Source organism: Nomascus leucogenys, chromosome 3, assembly GCF_006542625.1.
Source record: "Nomascus leucogenys isolate Asia chromosome 3, Asia_NLE_v1, whole genome shotgun sequence".
Lineage (NCBI taxonomy): Eukaryota > Metazoa > Chordata > Mammalia > Primates > Hylobatidae > Nomascus > Nomascus leucogenys.
In genome coordinates, this window is record NC_044383.1 from 122,584,514 (window position 1) to 122,597,828 (window position 13,315).

General features: G+C 39.3%; 1 protein-coding gene across 14 annotated transcripts in view; it reads right to left on the reverse strand.

Annotated features, from left to right (window-relative positions):
* The window catches only part of MAP7 (microtubule associated protein 7), a 209,688-nt gene that overhangs the window by 57,718 nt on the left and 138,655 nt on the right, over nt 1-13,315 (reverse strand). For all 14 annotated transcript variants that reach the window (XM_030809746.1, XM_030809745.1, XM_030809741.1 and 11 more), the window contains one exon: nt 11,581-11,658. In XM_030809746.1, the coding sequence (XP_030665606.1) occupies nt 11,581-11,658 (78 nt within the window). The remainder of the gene's footprint in view (nt 1-11,580; nt 11,659-13,315) is intronic.

Consider the following 13,315-nt stretch of genomic DNA (forward strand, 5'->3'; position numbering starts at 1 on the left):
TGGTGCACCCTAACTCAACACATCCATATAATTGGCCCCATCAATTGTTATATCAGAATGATCTCTCAGCTGGGTGCGGTGGCTCACACCTGTAATCCTAACACTTTGGGAGGCCAAGGTGGGAGGACTGCTTGAGCTCAGGAGTTTGAGACTAGCATGGGCAACATAGCAAGACCCCCATCTTCACAAAAAAGAAAAAAAAATTATCTGGACTTGTTGGCACATGCCTGTAGTCCCAGGTACTTGGGAGGCTGAGGCAGAAGGGTCCCTTCAGCCCAAGAGTTTGAGGATGCAGTGAGCTGTGATTGCACCACTGCACTCCATCCTGGGTGACATGTTTACTGAGGCACTATTCACAATAGCAAAGACTTGGAACCAACCCAAATGTCCATCAATGATAGACTGGATTAAGAAAATGTGGCACATATACACCATGGAATACTATGCAGCCATAAAAAATGATGAGTTCATGTCCTTTGTAGGGACATGGATGAAGCTGGAAACCATCATTCTGAGCAAACTATCACAAGGACAGAAAACCAAACACCGCGTGTTCTCACTCATAGGTGGGAATTGAACAATGAGAACACTTGGACACAGGATGGGGAACATCACACACCTGGGCCTGTTGTGGGGTGGGGGCAGGGGGAGGGATAGCATTAGGAGATATACCTAATGTAAATGACGAGTTAATGGGTGCAGCACACCAACATGGAACATGTATACATATGTAACAAACTTGAACGTTGTGCACATGTACCCAAGAACTTAAAGTATAATTAAAAAAAGAAACCCTGTCTCTAATGTTAAAAAAACAGAAAAACACAGAATGATCACTTGAATCTGCTGTAGCCTCTCCAATCTTTTTACCACTACTTTAAACTCTGATTCCTTTCTCACGTCTCATTTCTAGTCTTTAACCACTTCAAATCCATCCTACACATTAGTAGTCTCAGAGATATCTTCCTCAAGAAACAGATTTGAAGTCATTGTCATGCTTGAAAACCTGTTAGTTCTCCTACTGTTCCCTGTCCAACCCCTTGGATTGGCCATAGAAGCATGCATCTTCACACACACCTCCTTCCACCTGGCAAACTTCTGTCTTTCAAGTCCTAGCTCAGAAGCTCCTTCCTCTGAGGAGCCTTTCCTGATGACCACAGCACAGGAGCCCCAGCTGCTAGCTGGATTCAGACTCCCTCATAGCACTTACACTCCAGATGGTAGCTATTCTGCTTTTATGTGTTCATGAATTCTTCCCTATACCCACAATGTCTAGTCTAGCAGATGGTTAAAATATGCTTGAATAAATGAACTAAAGAGTTAAAGGACAGAGTGATCTCGAAGCATAGTGATTCACACTGGGCTTTGGTGACAACTCAAAGCCTTCTCAACTTGTCATTAAAAGCATTCAGTGGGGAGCTGCCTGATAAGAAGTGTGACCTTGGAAGATCCCCACAACACGGTGCTCCTGCACAGAGGGTCCTTCCCATTCCGCCCTGTTCCTGCACACAGTGGTGGGCTAATGGGATTGAGGTGCTAGAATAGTACTTAAATAGGTGGAGATTAAGAGCTTTTCTTATATGTAGGCTGAATGATTTTTGAGATAAGAAAGGACAAAGGATTCCCTATTTAATAAATGGTGCTGGGAAAACTGGCTAGCCATATGTAGAAAGCTGAAACTGGATCCCTTCCTTACACCTTATACAAAAATTAATTCAAGATGGATTAAAGACTTAAATATTAGACCTAAAACCATAAAAACCCTAGAAGAAAACCTAGGCATTACCATTCAGGACATAGGCATGGGCAAGAACTTCATGTCTAAAACATCAAAAGCAATAGCAACAAAAGCCAAAATTGACAAATGGGATCTAATTAAACTAAAGAGCTTCTGCACAGCAAAAGAAACTACCATCAGAGTGAACAGGCAACCTACAGAATGGGAGAAAATTTTGGCAACCTACTCATCTGACAAAGGGCTAATATCCAGAATCTACAATGAACTCAAACAAATTTACAAGAAAAAAACAAACAACCCAATCAAAAAGTGGGCGAAGGACATGAACAGACACTTCTCAAAAGAAGACATTTATGCAGCCAAAAAACACATGAAAAAATGCTCATCATCACTGGCCATCAGAGAAATGCAAATCAAAACCACAGTGAGATACCATCTCACACCAGTTAGAATGGCCATCATTAAAAAAACAGGAAACAACAGGTGCTGGAGAGGATGTGGAGAAATAGGAACACTTTTACACTGTTGGTGGGACTGTAAACTAGTTCAACCATTGTGGAAGTCAGTGTGGCGATTCCTCAGGGATCTAGAACTAGAAATACCATTTGACCCAGCCATCCCATTACTGGGTATATACCCAAAGGACTATAAATCATGCTGCTATAAAGACACATGCACACGTATGTTTACTGCGGCACTATTCACAATAGCAAAGACTTGGAACCAACCCAAATGTCCAACAACGATAGACTGGATTAAGAAAATGTGGCACATATACACCATGGAATACTATGCAGCCATAAAAAATGATGAGTTCATGTCCTTTGTAGGGACATGGATGAAACTGGAAAACATCACTCTCAGTAAACTATTGCAAGGACAAAAAACCAAACACTGCATGTTCTCACTCATAGGTGGGAATTGAACAACGAGAACTCATGGACACAGGAAGGGGAACATCATACTCTGGGGACTGTTGTGGGGTTGGGGGAGTGGGGAGGGACAGCATTAGGAGATATACCTACTGCTAAATGATGAGTTAATGGGTGCAGCAAAACAACATGGCACATGGATACATATGTAACAAACCTGCACATTGTGCACATGTACCCTAAAACCTAAAGTATAATAATAAAAAATAAAAAATAAAAATAAAATAAAACAAAATAAAAAAATAAATTAAAAAAAAAAAAGAAAGGACTTACTATCTCAGGGCTAGGCTTAAAGGAATGTTAGCCTTCACTAAAATAATGGAGTTTTGCTAAACAGGGCAATGGTTGTTCTTGGAATCCTTCTGTTACTGTCTTAACCCCAAGTGCTTTCACTCCTCAAAGAATGTAGCCATTCTCTTCACCTGGGGCTGTCCTACTTAGCCCCACCCTAATGGATGAGGAGGCACAGACATCCCCCACCTCTCTCTGCTAGGCCTTAGGCTTCTCTAATTCCAGGAATCTAAGTCAGTATTTGTGGAATCATATGACCTGCCATCCTCATCTTTATCACCATCATCATCATGGTGAGATGTCGTCAGTTCTTGCTTCATGCTGACGCAAGTGATTTATAGGCATTGTCTTTGCAGCCACTCTATGAGGCAGACACTGCTATTAAACTTATTTTATTATGAGAAGTCTGAGATACAGAGGAGTGAAGTAACCTGCCCGATGTCTCACAACAAATAAGTGATGAAGTTGGCATTCAAACTCTGGATTGTCTGACTCTAGAAGCAAACAATGAGCCATTATGCTAAAAGGCATGAATTGGAACACTTTCCAAAGACCACAGCTCCTTCTCTATACTAGCAAGAAAGAGCTGGGCATCCAAATGTGAAGGCCCTGATCTTCCAGTGCCACTCTTAGCCTCTACCATCATCTGTTTACAAGACCCCTTACCTTTCAGGTTTTAAGATCTTTTTATCTTCACTCTTAAAGGCAAGTAATTTGGGGAGAAAAAAATAATGGCTGCTTTGTCATAATGACTCATTTTATGTTCAGGCTTCAGCTTCTGCTTACCTAATCCATGCAGCAAGCAGCATTTATTCTTTTCAGTCCTGAGCCTGACTCATGATACAGCTGCTCTGGTATGTGCTAACGTCCATATTCATCCCATTAAGATGCATTTAGGTCCCTCAGCTGTTAATAACCTGCCCGACAGCCTCACGAGCTTTTGTACACTATAATCACTAAGTGACAATTTTAGGAGATGCAGATGCTGAGACTGGTGACAGATATGCCGAAGTTTATCCATTAGATACTTGGATTAGAAAGATTACTTCCCTAAAGCCTCCTCTGACCCCTTTTTTTCCTGGACAGTCTCTAAAGAGGAAAATCTCTTGTTAAAACCAACAGCCATCTGAATCAAATAATGTGAAGTATGAAATCAGGGGGAGTTTCACTCCCAACTCTAACCAGGAGTACAGCATTATTATTTACTAATTATTACTAACTTGCCATCGGCATTTTTGGGATGAACATTCTAAACCAGGTTGAAATGACCATTTATCTCTTGACCACACTCTTATTAGTACTGCCTTCACTCACCGAGTTGACAACACACTGAGATGAGAGAGAGAAAAAAAGAAGCACAGCAAGAAAGCTATGAATAGAAGGCAAAGAAAGCCCAATGAAATTATCTAGGAAAAAAAAAGCCCCCACACACAATTTAACCAAAGTTTGTTCAAAGGTTAAAACTCTCTTTATATTGTCTTATTCTTTCTAAAATATTGCATTATGATATATCTTAGCTTTGAACTTAGCTACAAAACTCAATATGAATGAAATTATAGATTTGTAAGTTGACATTTTTCTTCAGGAGCTATGTCAGTCCATCATACATTCTCTTTCATGATTTTACAGAATCCCCCAAAGTCCCAATTAGGAATTTGACTCTATTCATATAAAAATTTTGGTTTCAGAAAAAGACTAAATAATTTCATGTTTACTAAGTGCCTAGTATGTTCCAAGGCACTTAAACAAAACTTAAACACAATCAATACTCCAAACTTACTTGTTACTATCTTGAAAAAGGGAAGCTCTGTGTCTGCCCAAGCGTAGAGTACTGTTTGTGTGCTACACAGTCCTTAAATATTCTCTTGAACTTTCTTGTCGACATATTGTAGAACTATCAGTTTTATAATATATGAAGAGGAAAATTTAAGGCATATCCTAATAGATTATCCATAGATAATAGGATAGATCCATAGGAAAATTTAAGGACTATCCTAATAGATTATCTCTGTATTCTTGTTCACCTGAGAAAATGATTACTAGTAAGAATTTAATATCTGTTTGACTGAACTATCATAAGGGCAGGTATTACATGATACTTTAGTAACGTTTTAACTAATATGCAATACCTCCTGCGTTCATCTCCACTTAACATTAAACAAACAGTTGTTGGACACTGATTACGTGCCAAGCTGTTCTAGATACTAAGCTACAGAAATGAAAAAAAGACATAAATCCCTTCTCTTCCAGAGCTTATGTTCCAGGGCAGGGGGCCAACAGATAATCAACAAATAAGTAAAATATCTACTTGCTTAGATGTTGACAGAGCTAGGGAGAAAAATAAAGGTCTGGTTTGAGGGAGCTGAAAATTTGAGTAACATGGTAAGGGAAGGCCTCGCTGAGAAGGTGGCATTTAAACGAAACCTGAAGGAGGAGAGGGAATGAACTATGTGGATTTCTTAGGAAAAACACTCTAGGTGGAGTGCATTTGGCTGTTGTGTTTAAGAAACAGGAAGGAACCAGCATGGCTGGAGGAGAGGGCAAAGGAGAGGACGTTAGCAGGTAGCAGGGCTGAGCCATGGTAAGGGTTCTGACTTCTACTCTGAGTGAAATGTAAAGACTTGGAAGGTCTGGAGCAGAGGCAGGCCTGGCAGGCCATACTGCAACTGGGTCACTCTGGCTGCTGTGTTAACAGACTCTGTGGGAGGAGGAGGAAATGAGGACACCGGTTGGGAGCCTATTGCAGAATTCGGGTGAAAGATCTAGCTGTCTTGGGCCAAGGTGGCAGCAGTGGTGGTTGTGAGAAGTAGTTACTTCCTGGCTATGTTTTGAGGGTACAGCAAAGAGTATTTGCTGATGGATTGGTTATGGGATATGTGGGAAATTTCAGCTAAGATGCTAGGTAATCTTGTTTGATTTTTTATTATCTTACTCCCTTCTTGGAATATAAATTCCAGGAGGTTAGGAAATTTATTCTTTTCACTTCAATACTCCAGCATCCCTGGCTCAATACTATCTATGCTTTAAATATTATTGAATGAATACATAAAATCACACAAAATAGCTTAAAAGGGAAGGGGTTAGTTTTATTTTAAGCTCTCTGAATAAAAAATTTATATTGTTGCATAAATTCTACATACTCTGGTTCTAGTAATGGTTTCTGAAGAGAAATCAGTAACCAGGATTGATTCTAAATTCATAAAGACAGAATTACTCTTAATGGACTCAAAGGATAGTGACTGATCAATGCCATAAAGTTTTCTCAAAGCAGATCTCAGAATCTGCTCCAACACTTACATTTTAACCACTGTCAAATGGGAGTCAACATAGCACCTATGAATCTTATGAATACTTCTATCAGGAAGGAGAATAACTCTTTCTCCATGACAACTGGATACCTGTCCAACACCTAAAACTTCTGAAAACTCTATCACCCATAAACTAAAGCACAAGGATCTCTCTCTACTTAACAGCATCACCACTAGTGGAAGAATTTTAACACGGACTATGGTGATCCTGTACATACTAAAATCATGCTTAAAAAGCTAATGGGGCTGGGTGTGGTGGCTCACGTCTGTAATCCCAGGACTTTGGGAGGTCAAGGCGAGCAAATCCCTTGAGGCCAGGAAAATCAGACCAGCCTCATGTGGCAAAATCCCATCTCTACTAAACATATAAAAATTAGCTGGGCGTGGTAGCACTTGCCTGTAATCCCAGCTACTCGGGAGGCTGAGGCACGAGAATTGCTTGAACCTGGAAGGTGGAGGTTGCAGTGAGCTGAGATCATGCCACTGCACTCCTGCCTAAGTGACAGAGCAAGACTGTGTAAAACAAAAACAAAAACAAAACAACAACAACAACAACAAAAGGGTAATAGGGCAGAAAAACAAAAGGTTGTATTCACGATTCAATTTTTCTGAGATCCTCTCAGTTACTTCCTTTGGCTAACTCATCACGATGTATTTTAAAAATAAAGTAAGTGATATTCTATTAAATAACTTACATTGCCAATTATGGAAGGCCCACACAATAAAAAGTACAACCACTTTGCTAATTTGTTACTAAATGGGATTATACATAGTGAAGTGTTTAGAACACTGCCTGGCCCATAGTTAGTGCTTCAATAAATACTGTTTATCATTATTGCTATTATTTCACTGAAGATTGTAGAGTAAGCAAAATAACCAAATATTATGTGTTTTACACTTAGCACTGTGCCATGTGTTGGGATACAAAGAATTAAAGACCGCAGTCATATTCTTTGGAAGCTTAAAATACATACAACCAGAGATAGAAAATCTAAATAGATAAAAATTCAGTAGTGTATAAAACAGCAGTAGAATGTGAACTAAAATGTGATAGTTAAGCAAGATATAGTATATAGTGAAAGGATGATAAATTTCTAAAAGGAGATTTCCTAGGAAGACTTTAAAAGAGAAGGACTGATATTAATTGTGATACAGTGCTAGGAGTATAAAGAACAACAGGGCAGTAAATGTATTAGCCCGAACTAGGATAATGGCAGAGGCAGCCGATATAATGGCATAGACTCTTACCTGAAATAAGAGTCTGCTAGATTTCTGACTAAATGGATTCAGGATTAAGAGTATGTCAACTTCTACCTACCTACTGGGCTAGTTGATAGTAGATAGTTGAAGCTCCAGTTAGAGAACTAGGCTGAGTCCAGACTGACCACTGGGTAGCTACAAGTGGCCCAATATGCCAGGATGGAGACCAGTCAGTGGACAGTATTGGGCCAGCCAAGGAAGAGAGAATGTTTTACTCTGCAAAAGATCTAATAGCTAAGCTGCTAGTCAGAAAGAACCTACGGTCTCTAGCAGAAGCATCAAAAATGACTGAAATAAATAATGTCTTAGGGCCAAAAAAAACCAAACATTTGATGCAATTAATTGGGACAAAGAAATTACCAGGATGAGTCAGTCTTGGAGTGAAAGAAAATGAACAATTTAGTTGTATAGAAGTAGAGTTTCGGGAAACAGGCAGGCATCTACTGCCTTACGAGTAGCTGGAAATGTGGAATCCATATTTAAAAAGGAGAGTGAACCTGTGAGAACAAATGAGATTCCCCACCCCACCCCTGGAAAACACAAAATTAAAGCTTAGAAGAGAGATAGTGAAAAAGATGCAGAAGTCAAGAGAGAGAGTTTGAGGGGATAGAATCAGATGGAATAGGGTGGTTAGAGACTTTTCTACGTATAAAGCTTTTAAGGAAGAAAAATAAAGCTTTCAGAGTACAAGTGCCCAACGACAGAATAATCTCATACATGAAGAATTATGCCTGATTTTGTGAAAAATTAAAGGATAATGCAGAAAAAGCAGGCCACATGACATAATCCTACTATAAAAGCATCAAAGCATGACTCAGAGATTTAACCCACAGAAAGTTATTAATAAGTCCTTCCTGTTTGCAAAATAGTACAAACATGCCATACCACCAAGAACAAAATAATCAGACCTTTATTCTCCCTCTCTCTACCTTGCTTTTTAAAATACGTGGATTAAAACAATCTTTAATGATTTCAATGTTAATTTCAACCTAGATCCAACAGTAAATAACCAATCTCACTGGCTATTCATTTTAAACTTTACTTTGCCAGCATTTCTGGAATGGTGTCCGATTTTTTTTAACTTGAAAACTTTAAAGTTTGAAAGTTGATAAGAGTTGGCATTACCAACTGTTTTTTTTTTGTTTTCAAATTAAGCACAGTCCAAAGATTTCCTTAATATTAAGTGTCTGCTTTTAAACTTTTTTCTTTTAAAAAAAATTTCCACCACTGTTATAGGTTCTATAAAGCACAGTTTATAGACAGTTGATCAGGTGTGCCCTTTGACTTTTTTTGGTACTGAAGATTTTTTAGAAATCATCCTCACATACTCTAAAGCACAGCTGAAATTAGATTTTTAAACGGCTCTTTTACAACTGTATATAATATATGCATGTATATTTGCATATATCCTCACTCCTGTATTTATGAAGATTGAAGGGAGCCTCTCAAGACTTAGTTCCAACTATGATGGTTTAAATGGAAAAAAAAATAGGCAAAAAGGCACTGCTCTAAAATGTAAAGAAAATAAAATTGATGCAAAGAAAAAAATTAGAATGGATATATTTTCCTTAAAATTATGACTCTGACAACTGAAAAAAGAAATGAGATTGAATTTTTAAAAATTATGATATTTAACATGGCAAGGGTAAGAATAAAGAGACAAATGCCAGGTGTGGTGATGTGAGTCTGTAACGCCAGCTACTAAAGAGGCTGAGGAGGATCATTGGAGCCAAGGAGGTCGAGGCTGTAGTGCACTGTGATCACACCTGTGAACAGCTATTGCACTCCAGCCTGGGCAACATAACAAGATCCCATTTCAAAGAGAGAGAGAGAGAGGAGAGACAAACTATGTATATCATATATTGGCTCACCAAAAAAGTTAAGCTGTAATAATAGAATAATACAATCATCTAAATATAATATAACATATGTAACATATAATCATATAATAATCTGAAAAGCATGTTGGGTCTCTCAGCAAATGCCTTTTTTCCACCTGTTCTTGCATATTGCTGTATAATGCCTGCTCTTCTATCCCTTTGAAAGGCTCCTTTCATCCTTTAGTTGGGAACTTGGGTGGCACCTGGCAGAGCCAGGCTGGGTTAGGCACTTCTACACACTCTCAATGCCCCTGGCGCATACCCATTCACAGTGGATGCATTGCGCTGTGACGTTAATAGTTGCTATTTGTTTATCTGCCTTCCACTAGACTATACCTAGCTCTAGAGGGCTGGGTGTCAACCTTTATTCATCTTTTTGTCATCTTCTAAATACAATATATGGCACATACAGTGTTTGAATATATAAACTTATGAGTCATGTCCTGTGTTATCAGTATGAATTGAAATATGGCATTACATCTTAAGAAAAAATCTAGTCACTCAATATACAAAGGTAGGCAACTTTTAGGGAAAACTGCAAGCTCAAAGCTGTAAGTCTTACACCTTTATAGTATAAGTAAAGTCATTTTTGTTTCACCAGCAGCATATTCATGCTTTCCACAAAAAACTAATGCTTGGTTTTGTAAGATAAAGAAACCCAAATGGAAAGGTGTGAGTTAAGTATGGAAAAGCTAATTCACAATGTGATTTAAACCATAAAGAAATGCTCTCCCGACCTATGGAACTCCTTCTATTCAAGCAGGTATGAATCCACACTATAACTAAAGAGATCTCCAAGTGTGAGACCTGATGGGGTAGAGGGGGAAAAGGACATACGCATGGACTTCAAAACAGAGTGTAAATAACAGCCACCCTAAAACTGTAGTCAGTTTCTTATATTTACTCATCTTCCAGTTTCAGCAGCTCTGCCTTCATCTTCTCTCAGTTCTGGTTTGCTTGTCAAAGCAACCTTAGTAGAGAGCAATAAGCATATTCACAGGAGGAAGGGAGAGCCCTGGTGACCACAGACAGCTTGCTCCCCAAGAACCTACCTGCCTGCAGGGAACCCATCAAGCCAGGGAGGAAACTCTAGGCACAGAAAAACAGCAGAGCATGTTCACTGCCAGTAAGCAAATGAAATCTGTGCCTAAAAAACCTCAGAAGCAAAAGAAATGACCTCATATGGCCATTATGGCAAGGGACAGAAACAAGTCTGAGTTGAAAGAATGTAAACAATAGCAAAAGACTTTTGAAAACCAGCTTCCACTACATTTCACAAATTTGGGCTTTGGAATAAGAATAATAAAGGGATGAGATATAGGGGCAGAGTCCCCAGTTGAAACATTAACTCTTACAAAATGCAGAACAACTTTAAGAAGTTACAGGTCATCTCCTGGGAAAATTTTGATACCCTGTCAGTCTAGTTTTAGAATACCCAGGCACTCTGCACACACACATGCTGATCAGGCATTTAATCTTTTCAAGGTACATCATTCAGGTATATTTCAAGAGAGTATCCTGTTTTAGCAAATTTACATAAATGGACATCTAAGCAAAGGAGGGGTTGGCACCTGCTTCCTTGCCCAGTGTTCTAGAAGACAATGACTGTACAATCTCTAAGTGCTCTAGTCTCAGCTTCCTGCTAAGATAGTCCTGTGATCCAGGTTCCAGTGATTATATGACAAATATGGCAGTTGCTAACCTCACAAGGGCCTTAGGTAATAAGAGAAAAATCAGACACCTCAGCACATGCTTTTCCTGGCAGCAGCCTGGTAGCACCTGTCTATAAGTTCAACGGCAGCATTATTTTAATAGAGAAGGCAGTTAAGTGCCCTGGTAGTGTATAATCTCATAACTTTTCATGTAAAAAAGAACCATATGTTTACTGTCCTTGCATTTTCTCGGTAGTAAAATGTAAGCTGTACCATCACTCCACTCATATATACTTTCCCTCCAGTGCCACATTAAACTGTGATTGCAAAAAAGGATGACCTTAATCCTGAGGCTAGAGTTTATTGTCACTTAAAACTTATCCCTATGTTTATATTTATCATCACATACTAAATTCTGCTTCATAATCCATCTGCAAAACTCATAAAGGTATGCAAGAGACCACGGTATTATAGTGACATCCATTCAAATCAGGGCCGTGGACACAGGGCCTGGGGTACCTAGCTGTTTCTCCCGTTCCTCACGTCGCTCCCGGGCCAGCCGCTGCCGGTCATCAACACGTAACACAGGCGGAGGGTCTGAAAGTGAGATTAAAAAAAACATGAGGTGAAGAGTGGATTAAAAAAAAGAAAAAGAAAAAATACACATTGATAAATATCCAGTAAATCTGAAGAATAATATATTGCTACACTTTACAACAATAAGTACATGTGACTAGAGTTACAGTGATCCACTCAATTATTAGAAGTTTTCTAAGGACTTCTATGCATTTTTCTTCTATTTGAAAACATTATGTAAAATCATGACATAACTATAGCCTTTTGGCTATTTTCATCAAACAATATAAATGATGTTTTGTGTTCCTAAGCTACCAAACTTCTATTATTATTATTATTTATTTATTTATTTATTTATTTATTTTTTTGAGACGGAGTCTCTCTCTGTGGCCCAGGCTGGAGTGCAGTGGCGCAGTCTCGGCTCACTGCAAGCTCCGCCTCCCGGGTTCACGCCATTCTCCTGCCTCAGCCTCTCCGAGTAGCTGGGACTACAGGCGCCCGCCACCACGCCCGGCTAATTTTTTGTATTTTTAGTAGAGACGGGGTTTCACCGTGGTCTCGATCTCCTGACCTCGTGATCCGCCCGCCTCGGCCTCCCAAAGTGCTGGGATTACAAGCGTGAGCCACCGCGCCCGGCCTACTTCTATTATTTTTATGCTTTGAAAAGTCTGTTCCTTAATGACCAACAGAATCCTTTAGTGGCTTTATACTGCACAAATGTTTGTCAGTTAGAGGTGAAGTGCTCGAGTCCAACTGACATGCATTCAGTTTCTGCCTCGTCACTCGCCGGCCAAGGTACTTACCCACCTCTCTAAGTCTCAAGCTGTGAGGTGTACTTTGATTTATTACCTGTAAAATGAGGATACAATAGAACCTATCTCACATTATTATAATGACTGTTAGTAGAGTGTTGTAATGTGTGTGTCCCAGTAAATCACTGAACATCTACTATGTGTTAGGCACTGTTCTGTATACTGAAAAGACAGCAGTCACCAAAAAAAGACAAAAACCTGAGACTTCATGGGATTTACATTCTACTTGGGAAAAAATTTGACAAACAAGATAAATAAGTACTATACATAGAAATGAAAAAAGGAGAAAAATACAGAGAATATATGTTAAGGAGACAACAAAGAAATGAAGGGGATTATGACATGTCAGGAAAAGGATGTTTAAATTTTTAGATGGAGCCCAAGGAAGGCCTCACTGTGATAATGATGTTCCATAGAAAGTAAGTGCAAAGGCCCTGAGGTTGCAAATACCTAATGTGTTCCAGAAACAACAGGGAGAGCTGAGGGACTGGAACAGAGTGAGATGAGTAAGTGATGGGGCTCATGGTTAAGGTGAGGACTTTGCATTACACTCTGAGTGAGACAAGGGTGGAGAAGAGGGGTTCTGCAGCAGAGGGCTAGGTTTACAGGCTCACTCTGCTGCCGTATAAAAACAAAATAATAAAAATGATCATAATAATCATGCTTAAAAGGTTTTTCTCTTTACTAAATTGACATTAGAATTGACGTTGACAGGTCGGTTGCGGTGGCTCACACCTGTAATCCTAGCACTTTGGGAGGCTGAGGCGGGTGGATTGCCTGAGCTCAGGAGTTCAAGACCAGCCTGAGCAACATGGTGAAACCCCATCTCTGCTAAAAAATACAAAAAATTAACCAGGTATGGCAGT